The following is a 12,211-nucleotide window of genomic DNA, read 5'->3' on the forward strand; positions in this document are numbered from 1 at the left end:
AGCGCAAATCTTTTTAGAATTTGTCACATACTTTGCTGTTCGTTGTTCTGAGTTTGCTGTGCAGTACGCACCGTTAGCTCAGCTGTACTTCATGGAGGGGAGGGGAGAGACAGAGGTAGAGCAGCATAGCTCCTATGGAGCCATTTTGTTGCTATCAAGCCATCACCCGCCGTTAGCATCCCATTGACTGCCATTCATTTTAGCACCACTTTGACAGCTAATAACTTTACATCTGAAGCGTTTAAAGACTTTATTTGTCCATTGTTTATTTCTAAAGAAACACAACAATGTATAAAAGCCTCCATTACCTTGTATTTCACGTTATGGCTCCATAGCAGACATTTTTGTAAAAACAATTGTGTCATAACCACGCGACTTACTGTCGCATAGTAGAGGAATTACCGTATAGTACAGGAGAAGCTTGCAGGTCGTTTCAACTTATATTAGCTGTTTAAGTTTAATTACTAATGTTAACTAGCATTTTAGTTAGCAATAATTAGCCTGTGCCTATGTTGCCGTTAAAATGGATTTGTGTTAACGCCGTTATTAACGCGTTTAACTGACAACACTACTTTTATCAGATTTTTTCTTCTGTCTTTATATAGTTATATAAAATATAGTACAGCATACATTATGCCCTGTTATATACCATAGACATTACACAAGCTTACAGGAACATTTTGTGAAGAAGACCTGTCATCCACTCTGACAGGTCAGAACGTAAAGTGGAAGGTTTACATTAGGGCTGCAACTAACGATTATTTTCATAGTCGATTAATCTGTTGATTATTTCCTCGATTATTCGATTAGTTGTTTGGTCTATAAAATGTCAAAAGCCCAAGATGACGTCCTCAAATGTCTTGTTTTGTCCACAACTCAAAGATATTCAGTTTACTGTCACAGAGGAGAGAAGAAACTAGAAATTATTCACATTTAAGGAGCTGGAATCAAATAATTTTTACTTTTGTCTTAAAAAATGACTCAAACCGACTAATTGATTATCAAAATAGTTGGCGATTAATTTAAGAGTTGACAACTAATCGATTCATTGATTAATCTTTGCAGCTCTAGTTTACATATTATGACAGTATGAACATCAGCAAGTGTAGTTGTGTAAGCCATACAGATAACCTGATGAAGGCCAAACATGACACACACACACACACACACACACACACACACACACACACACACACACACACACACAAGCACACATCATAATGATAGATGAGTACTGGAGGAGTGTGTCTGGAAAACATCTCTGAGGGCAAAGGTTGAAGAATGTTATTATCATGGCCACCTTTGCCATGTGATTTACAGTGGGACCATCGTCGGAAAGCTGTAGCAGGAAAAGTTAACCCTCTCCTTGATTTCATGTTGTTTATGGAGAAGGAGAACCTGGAAATGAGTTGGAGGAAATGCAACGCTACCAAGCCACGGCCAAGCGGACCAAACACAGTTGTTGCGGTCTGCGTCGTTGTGACGTGTAGTTAAATTTTTTGGGAGGCGGACGTCAGGCTATGGCTTTGGGTCTGGTGTAAGGTCCCTATCTCCACGCGGCTGCGTATGTACCCTCGGCCGATTTAACACAGGAGCATAAATTGGCCTTTAGTGCTGATGTACAGCAACGACAGGACTGAACCCTGCTGGATCTGTCCCAGACTGAGTCCGCTTTCATTATTGCACCTGTAGGTCATCATGTATAGGAGGACCATATCACAGTGCAATGATTTTTCTTCTTTGAGATGGTTGCAGAGTTGGCCACTGGCTTGTAAACATTCAGCAAAGGCAAAAAAAAAACTGTGTACCTGTCGGTCCAAATTTTCTGACATTTGACAGATTTTGACTCTGACTGTAAAGTTGTTTGTCACTTTGGAAAGTTGTCAACCAGTATAAAAAATAGAATAAAAGAAAGCTAAAACTTAGGTATTTGGCATATTATCTTGTGCACTAAATTTTCATCTCTTAACCTCCCTGACATACAAACCAGGTTTCTATGGAGCTTGAATGAGAATGAACAGTTTGTACTGGCAAATATCCACTGTCCATTGTGATGGGATGACTAAAACATGAGATTTTTGCCCTGATTGCACTCGACTTATTGTACTTACCCATGTTGCATAACGCCACTGTAATAAAACACTGTTCCTATGTTACATCATAACTCAAACTATGGAGGAAAGGAGATACCTAATACACTTCTGATGCATATACTCATAACATGTAGCCAAAGTATTGGATAGATGTTTTAAATAAGTTCATAAATCAGCAATTCAGACATAATGTCAAGTCAGGTCAATCAGTATCACAAATTACAAATTTGCCTAAAGGGCCTTTACAATCTGTCCTTAAACCCTCACTTCAAATAAGGAAAAGCTCCCTGGAACAAATGGAACAAACCTCAGGAAGAGCCTCCCTCTCCCAGGACGAACAGATGTGCAATAGATGTTGTGTGTACAGAGTTGACCAACATCGTAAAATAACAGTAAGGACAAAAGGATGACAAAATTATAGATAGATAAACATTAGGGCTGTCAATCGATTAAAAAATGTAATCTAATTAATTACATACTCTGTGATTAATTAATCTAAATTAATCGCATACATAATTAACGGTGCCTGAACCGATACTTTTTAAGAAAGTAAAAAAAGAAAAGAAAAAAAAAGGGTACTAAACAACAGTTGGTGACATTAAAGAACGGCTTGTTTATTGCTAAGGCCATATGGTCAAAATGAAATAATTTAATAATAATGTATAACAATAACTAATTTCAGTAGTAAATTGCTGTTGAACCATCAGATGGGAAATGGACATTTACAATAGCTTCAAATGCATCACGAGGCTGTAGTTTACCAGTTTCATTGAACGCACCGTCTGTGTTGTTTCTCCGACGGCAGCTGCAGATTGTTACATACCGGTGTTGAATCCTCTACAGTAAAACACAGTCAAACTTTACACCGTTTAGCGTTAGCCGTCAGCATTTTAACCGTGTTTAATCCAGCTACTAGCTAGCAGTAGGCTAACGTTAGCTGCTGTTGAGTATAGTGTTAATATGTGCAGCGGTGTTTGTGTTGCCGGTATCGTCTGTTTCAGAGCATCAGAGAGAAGTGCAGGCATATCAGTGGCACCAGATTTCGGTAGCCAGGATTGGCAGGAAGAAGGTTTTTACAAGTAAATGTTCCAATTAATAATCCAGGCAGAAGATTCTCGTCTCCCTCCTTCATTTTACAGTCCAATGGTGGCTAGAATGGCTCCGGGTCAAACGTCAATATGGAATGCATTAATCTGCGTTATTTTTTTTAACGCGTTATTTTTTCCCAGATTAATTGAAATTAACGCGTTATTTTGACAGCCCTAATAAAGATATATAAGTAATATGGATCTGGGAGGACATTGCCAAACGTGATCACCACACAACCTCTTCTTCACCATTGAGACCTGGAAAGAGGACACAGGCTACACAAAAACACAAGAGGCAAAGCCCAGGCACACCATTCACACAGATAGGAGAAATGACACAAACACATACGAGAGAAATAGAGACGAGAGGAGAGGCTGACGCGAAGATCCAGATCCAATGCATCTGGAATGAGGAACCGACAGCCAGAGAGACAGGAGAGAGGTCCCAGGACGACTGATGGTCCAGCACAGAGAAGTGAAAAGAGACGACAATGGGTAGAGAGAGAAGGAGAAGAGAGCGAAAGAAAGCGAGAGACACAAACACAGGGTTAGACGGATGCAGTCTTTCTCTCAGAAAATGTACAGTATTCTCCTTGGAAGGACAAACATGGGATATAAGTTCTAGGCTTAGTAAATTAATTGAGACTGAGACTGGGCTGCCAGACAGATAGTAACAGATACAAGGCATGAAGTAATCAAAGAATAAGAATGGGATGGAATATAAGGTTTAAGGAGATCAGACAGGTATGAAGGTGTGCTGTAAAATATTGTAAATCATCAGAAGCAACTCTGACATAGATAGCCAATGAAGGGAAGCTAAAATGTGTGTATTATGGTCACATTTTCTAGTTTCAGTTAAAATTCTAGCTGCAGCATTCTGTACATTTGAAGACTTTTAGTATAGCACACGGCAGGCCTGACAACAAAAACATAACGCTTTCCTTTCCCACAACCAATTTGTATGATTTAGTTGCATTAATAATACTACAGAAAGAGACGGCAGACTTGAAAAAGCTTTATGTGATTGCAGTCCATCTTTTCAAACCCTCTCATATAAAATGTAGGGCAAACAGGTTAACGCTGCTAACTTGTCCTCGGCCAGTCTGCCTCACAGGAGGCGGAGGATGATGTGATTTAGGATTTTAATCCTGGGGGAGATGGATCATGGGTAGCAAGATGATTATTACTAGAGCTAAATTCTGCTCTTTGTTGTTTGTAGGATTGTGATTCTGGTGTGTCTGTTTTTTTGGAGTACATCCATGAAAATTAACACTGGGTGCATACAGGCGCAAGGGAAGTGAATTAAAGGTGCTCTAAGTGATGTGACGCGTTTTTTTAGGCTACAACATTTTTCGTCACATACAGCAAACATCGCCTCACTATCTGCAAGCTGACTGAGTCACATCACTTAGAGCACCTTTAAGTAACTTCCTATGGCAGTGAAGACAGATTTCTAAACTGTAGGCCTATGTCTTTGACATGTGAGTTCGAGTGACCTTAGATAGATAGCTTACAGTTTAAAGTTGTGCGGTACCAGTATGATATCCCCTTTTTGGTCTCCTGTCATATTTATACAGCGGAGTAGCTCTATAATGTATTATTCTACATGATTACTATTCATATAATGGGCTGCTTCATCTTCCAAAACAAGCCAGGAAATCTCCACGTAAACATGGCATCCATCCACTGCGAACTGAGTCACATCAGCCTGAAAGAATGAACAGAAAGAACAGAAACACGGGGAAGAGCTGAAACGTGACGGAGGAATCACCGGAGCGGCACAAAAAAAGGGATAGTGTTTAGTGGGAGGGGAGAGAAATAGAGAGAGATAGAGGGTGAGTGAGAGACTATGTGGAGGAGTGGAGGCAGTGGCCTAGATGTGTGAAATGCCAGGGGTTGCTTTTTTGGTTCACTGATTACTACCAGAGGCAACCCAATAGTAGACCAAATGTTCTGAGACACAGAAAAGTTGTGAACCCCATAATTTGGCAGTTATTAAAAAATATGATATGCCTACTTATAGAACGTTTGTTTTGGAGGGAAGCATCACTGACCAATATTTAGCTGCCAGTTGCGCACAGAGAACATGCATTATCATGGGAATAAGGTGGAACATGTAGACCAAGACCCTCACACAGATGCTAAATCTATTATTTCCCCGGACGGTCAGCCCAGGATTCCGCATGACTGGTGAGCGATGGCCTTGGAGGCAGACAGCGACAGAGGTTCATCAAGAAGCGCTCATGAAAAATATCCCCGGGCAGCGTTGGAGCGCAACTGCTACGTGAAGACATGTGTCACCCCGTTGCACCAGGACGCAGGGAGCCAGTCGTGGTTGAGAGTCGCCGTGACATGGACTTGCCGAGGAGTGTCGTCTGCGGTCTGCTTTGCCTCCGTCTCCGTTATTCTCGCTCTGCTGCTCAGATTGGTCGACTGGGATGCAGGCAGCAGCAGCAGCAGCAACGGAAATAGTAGCGGCTCCGGCTCTCGTCTTCATTTCGCGGCGGGCTGCGCTGTGGAGCTGCTTTTGACTGTGGGTTACTGCGTCTCCCCCGTTTTTACACTCGTATGTGCCTTCTTCTGGGTCGGACTGTATCTAATTCGCTGTGGGGTGCTCATCCGCACCGCGGTGTTTTTGTTAGCGGTGTGCCACTTGGGCGAAGTCGCGGCGCAGTCCCTCCTGCGCGGCGCCGAGGAGCAGCTGCTGTCCCTCCCCGCAACCCTGGTAGTCCTCGGCTGCCTGGGCAGCGGGGCTCTGCTGGTCGTCCGGCTGCGTCAGGGAGTGTCCATCCTCGTCTTCATTAGCATCATCAGGGCCATCTCCCTCGTCTCTCTGGGCAGATTCCGGGCCAGCTGGAGACCCTACCTGGCCTACCTGCTGGGGCTGCTGGGCGTTTTGCTTGCGAGGTATGCTGACCGGCTCCTGCCGGCCTCAGGGACCAGCGGGACGGGGTGCTGTGGCTCTGTGACCGGGGCGAAGGAGGAGGACATCCCTGTCTTCAAAAGGAGACGGAGGTCCAGCTCCATAGCGGCCTCGGAAATGATGGCTCACGGTCAGAGCAACAGCAAGTCCCACCGCAGGACTTCGCTGCCTTGCATTCCGCGGGACCAGGTAAGACATGTCCAACTTCGGACGTCTGAACCAGAACACGTTGAACGTTTTAGTATTGCTTTTCTTATGACCTTTCAGCTACTGTAGACCTGCTGCAACGCTTTTTTGTATCCTCTCTCTTTTGCTGATGGCATGTGTGACAGCTTTAGGCGGGTTTCCTTCATGACTGAAAGAACTGTAATTCCCAGCTTTATTATTATAATACTATATGACTTGTGTGTTCCATAAACCTACATCTGGCTGCTGTTTCTGAGACACATTACTAGCCTAAATGTGTGATTTAAACGCCTGTTATAGTGTTTTGAATTGCAACATCCTCTACACCGTGCAAACACTGCTGTTTACCTTCGCTCTGACACTGCTGTTAATTTGGTCGTCATCATTGTGCTTGCTGTGTTTGTGCTGCTGATAAGCAAATAGATGGTGCACACTTAGCATGCCAAGTTACTGTGTGTGTGTGTGTGTGTGTGTGTGTGTGTGTGTGTGTTCATAGGTGTGAGGTCACATGTAAATATTTTGAAAGACTCTTATCCTGTTTCCAAACTTGACACATGATGGAGCCAAATTTGATACAACTGTGTCCTCATAAGAACCTTCTATTGTGGTGCATGATTATCGCAGTAGTGTCAGTGGCAATAACAGCAGAGGATTCTAGTTACATTGTATATCACTCTGTTAGTATTCTGATGTGTTAATTAAAATAGCACCTACATATCCCTGTTGTTGATCCTGGAAGTGTCTGTACTTTGTTTGGAAACTCTCTGTGTAGAGAAGGGGTAAAACGAATAAAGCTGTAGTGATAATGGAAAATGTTTACAATGTGATACACAATAAATAGCTGGATGTGACCAAAAATCCATGAATGAGGTTGATGAGCTCTGCCCTTAATATGCTAACTTGGAGCTTGAAGCACACTCTCTGTTGTTATCCGACTTGAGTTGCTCACATCCCAAAATAGCACTGATCTCAGCTACTGAACATAGTTTACTTAAATTGTGGGTTTTTTTTTTTTCCCCCCATTGAAAAAACGTTTATTTTGGAGATGTAAGTGTGACACTGTTTAGGATTATTTCCTATGAATCAGCATGTCAACATCTGGCTCGTGTTCTGATTTAAATGTGCAGATGTAAAAGATGTGTTGATTGTGGACTGGCATACCATAACACATCGTATACGGAGAGAATTGTGCTTTCATGAATGCTCAATCAATGCTTCAATTGCTTTGCACCCTAATGTTTTTTTTGTTTTTTTTTACCAAAGTGAATAGTATATTGTTTTCTGTTCAGTTACAGACGAAGAAGTCCTTCATAATTTTTAATTTATTTATAATTATTGCCTGTTTTTCCACAATATTACTTTAATTTACACAATTTACAGATAGTGTTCTACATCTCCTGTAACTCAATGTTTACAGATATCCATTGCTGTATCTACAATGTTTAGCTACTCATGGGTATCCGCCATAGGTATCAGCTGAAACAGGGTACACTATTTATTGGCACATCATGAATTGACAGAAAGTTGAATGTTCACTATAAAATGGACCCAATAAAAAACACTTTTTAGACATGGCATGCCCTGCAGGATTGGATTTACATCCACACCAAAGCTCTATTTTGTGCTTGTATCATTTTTTATAATCACTGAAAAATAGTAAGACATATTACCATGCCAAAAGTGAGCTTGATTCTATTTTGCCATAATAATCTATTTAATAACACAAAAATTTGGAGTGAAAATTTAAATTAAAAAAATGAAGGAAACGATAATCTTTTAAGCCCAGAAAGTGGTCTGTGATTTCTGTGTTTTCAGTTTGTATTAAAGCTTTTTTCCACAATTGACTACAGCATCTGATGTCACTCGCTCACTCACATTTGCACATCATGAAAACATATCAGATCATGTTTTATATGATACTATTTACGGCTGGGTGTTGACCTCCCACTGAAACAAATGATGCTTCCACTGATCATCCTTTTATACCCATGAATGCCTTATGCACTGAAGGTTACTCTCCTGCAGTCTTTGGCCCTAAATGTGCTCATGCCCTCTAGTGACAAACTCAGATAAACACCAAGAGATTTGGGAGGAATGAATGAGGAGCTGGCAATGTTGTTGCCATATGCAGAGATAGTGGTGATCCATACACATGCTTGTGCAGTGGGGGTTCACAGTGCTCATTCTGAGCGGGTGAGCTTGTGTCATACTTATTCATGTATGGCTTAGCTGAAGAAGCAATGTAATCCTAACTGATTACACAGGTCATTTTCCATTAGTTGGCAACGTTGTCCTGATGTCATTTGTAGATTTTGAGACAAGAGGGAAAGAAAGTGTGACTGAGAAAGAAAAGCCTAATAGCAGTAATTAAATTGCTTAGTTCTCTACTTTTGATTAGTGGTGTAATTGACAGGTTAAATGCTCAGAGGTTAGTCTGTGTGCCTGCATACTAGCCTTTGCACTTTATAGCTACTTTTAAATAGCCATGCCATTCTCCTGGATATTAAAACTAAGTGTTATTCATTTTCTTAAAATGTGTTTTCTCATGCTTTTTATTAATCAAAATATATATACGATACCAGTTTTTTTTTTATAAAAGAAAAAATGAATTATCCCCTTCCTTGGCTGCACAACTCTTCAGTTAGTCACTTTAGTGCTGTTTGTGATCAAGATGACGTAAAGCCAATTTTAAGGTATTGGGCAAATCACTCTTCTTTCGTGTCAATACATTGTGACTGTGGATTATACAAATAACCATAGATTTAGCCTTTTATGAAGAAGCCTGTAATTAGTATTGTAAGTTTACCTAAGATTGTACTGCAGTCTGTAGGGTGATGGTGAGTCACCAATGGTCCTGTTACAGCATGTCACATACACCTTTCAGAGTGCCCTGTCCAGAAGCACACATGCTGTCCCATCTCACACATTTCATTCTCTCATGTGGAAGCTGGAGCTGATCCCACATTAGCTGTCTGACTTTGGATGCTTGGTTGTTCATTGCTAATTGGTATCCAGGAAACGCTGCGTTAGTGGACTATTAGAACAGCTCCATTACCTGTTCTATCCTGTGATGTCTGAAACAGGACTGATGACAAATTGAACTTTGAAACTTAAAATACAGGACAGCGTGTCCTCCTGTAGCCTGTCCTCACTGTGTAATCTGTAGGACCAGTGAGAGGAACATGGAGATTGATGTAGAAGGGGGGGGAGAGAGAGAGAGAGCACCTCGAGTTTCAAAGTAGTTTAAGAAATTACCCAAAATGGTACCACTTTAAAGATTATTTATTGTTCTTGATTTTTGTAATAAGTGTAGTTAAAAATATGAAGAGTTTTAGAGTATATATATATATATTTATATATATATATATATATATATACATATAACACAAGAATACTTAAAAAAAAAAAAAGTGTGCTGACATCCAAAAATAAAGGAGGATTCGAATTGCTGGTCACTTGATGAATGGAAGTCCAATGTCAATCCTGTCCTTTTAGCTCTGCTATGGTCTTACACCGACTTTGGTCCGTCTGCTGTTTGGTGCTGGGAATTAATAAACAGGTCTTTGTCAAAAGTTGTGTGTTAAAAACAGTTGCCGCTGCAGCTGTAAACATTTTATTTGTGTCCAAATTCTAAGTGTAAAGTATATTCTCCATATATTGTCCTCAAAGGTTTACATAATGGAGTAAAACATGTGCACCATGTATATAACGTTTTGCTAAATACGCCATGAAGCAATCATTAACCTTAACTAGATGTATAAATTAACACTGCACCTGTCAGAGACGGTACAATAATGAGGATTCATCAGTTTCAAAAATGAACTAGGCCTACTCTGTGTAGAGTAAGCTTCTGAGTGTTAGTTATGAAGGCAATGGTGAATGAGGGAGTGATTTCAGACACAGGTCCAGTCTGCATATCAAACCACCCCATATGGGACCATGACCCCAAGACTGAGAAAATAATAAACCCTTCTATAATTATTTAATATTGTAAGAATATATTTTACATCTCCTGGTGCCTCTACTGCATGTTTTGAAACTGAAATGATTGTACCTTTTTTGTTTTTATTCAGTTGTGTACCATTTTGGAACCTGCCATATGTCCATTTGTTTTACACAACAGGCATTTAACAAATTAGTCAAATCAGTTACTCACATTTGCTTTCTCTTACCATCCCCTTTACTTCTCTCTCAAAGTCTCTCTCTGACACAAACACACACAGTTTGTAGATACAGTTTATCCTTACTGTAGATAATGAAGCTCTCCAGAGTGCAGTTGTACCTGAGAGAAGCAGTTTTTTTTCATCAAGCGTTGGTTGTGCAGTATTTATGAAGCAGGCTGGTGCAGCCTGTCAAGCCAGAGGCAAGACAGGCACTCTGCTGAACTGGAAGCTGGAAAATAGCTTTGGCTCTGTGGCTTTATTTCTGTGGCTTTATTTTTTTCATTTCTTAGGTGAGAGGAATTTCTTGTTTTGGTGTTGTATTGCTATGCAGAACAAATTAGTTTATAATGTAATGAGGGGTTTATTTCAATATGATGCCAAGTTGAGTTTTAATATTTGAGGATTTTTACATGAATTTGACTCCACTGTGATCTTTCTGGGCTAGCTCCACAAAGATACCTTGTGTTTGTCTTTTAGATAGGGTCTCAGTGGGATGGGGATTTTGGGGGGAAACGGCCTCTGCTAGAGGTTTTTGGGTCACATGCAATTGAAAAGCACTCACTTTATACAAGATAACGATAGCCATAAATAGAATGTCTAAAAAAAGCAGCACTATTTCAAAGTGTTTTTTATGTTTCATCATGCAGTTTTCTTTCCCTCTCTGTTACATAGTCACAATAGTTCATTACAGAAAACATTCAGTCACTAGTTTCATCCAAGGCCATCGAAACATGACAAAGTTACTGTATGATAAGGTGCACTACAGTGGAAACGTGTCAAAGTATAACACCTTAGCAGCGTGACACAAATTAGTTTTCTTGTCATTTCTAAATCTTTGCTCATTTAAGAATGGAGGTCAGACCTTGAATGAGGCCATACTGTGTTGCATAACATATTCATCATCATGTACAGTATCTGTGTGAGAGAGGAGGAGGGGGTGGGGAGAAAGATTTTAAAGCAATGACATGTGCCAGAGATCTATTTGAGGGAAGGCCCTCATTCTCTCATTGACGCAAATACATTTCCAGGGAGACGCACAACCTGTTCTGGTTGCCAGAGCTATCTGACTTTGTGTAACATTGAGGCTTATTATACCTTTTATTGAGATAATAGAGAATATCATTTTTTTTATATTTGTTATGAATACATAACACAGTGAGGTTTTTAACAACCTTTTCACCAGAGAGAACATTGGTAGTGGACTTTTATTTTCATGATATTTTGCACAAGTGACCAGTTATAGATAACACTCCTGGTATTAATTTCTCAGTAAAAAAGTGCAAATATCATCAGGGGGCAAAAGTGCCAGAGCACCTATCAGATGAAATATCAACTGTTTTACTCTAAGGTTACGACTCTTTTTGGTCATAGCTAGAAAAAGGGAATGGAAGAGTAGGGCTAAGCAGAGAAAAAGCAGGGAAGACGTGGAGTGAGATGTACAGAAATTAGGGATGGTTAAGGAAAAACATGACTAGAAAGACTGAATTTCGTAGCCAAGTCTGTGTTGCCAGAGGTGCTGCGTTGGCCTTCTTGAATGGATCATTTCATTCAAAAGAAACACTGAGAAATACAGGAAAGGTAGACAGAGCGACAGACACTGAAGATAGATGGAAAGATGGGTTCAAAAAAGAAGTGATTGAAGGAGAACACAGTGGCATTAGCACAAGCTGCATCCAGCCCCAAGCAGCAGTCAAAAATCCAAATGTGGGTGAGTGAGAGAGAGAGAGAGAGAGAGAGAGAGAGAGAGAGAGAGAGAGG

General features: G+C 40.5%; 1 protein-coding gene across 1 annotated transcript in view; it reads left to right on the plus strand.

The window, feature by feature from the left end:
* The first annotated feature begins 5,378 nt into the window (after positions 1-5,378).
* Positions 5,379-12,211, plus strand: part of LOC144512942 (cGMP-inhibited 3',5'-cyclic phosphodiesterase 3A-like) — a 52,780-nt gene continuing 45,947 nt past the window's right edge. The window contains exon 1 of the mRNA XM_078243939.1: positions 5,379-6,293. Coding sequence (XP_078100065.1) covers positions 5,379-6,293 — 915 coding nt within the window. The remainder of the gene's footprint in view (positions 6,294-12,211) is intronic.

This window comes from Sander vitreus, chromosome 3 (assembly GCF_031162955.1).
Source record: "Sander vitreus isolate 19-12246 chromosome 3, sanVit1, whole genome shotgun sequence".
NCBI lineage: Eukaryota > Metazoa > Chordata > Actinopteri > Perciformes > Percidae > Sander > Sander vitreus.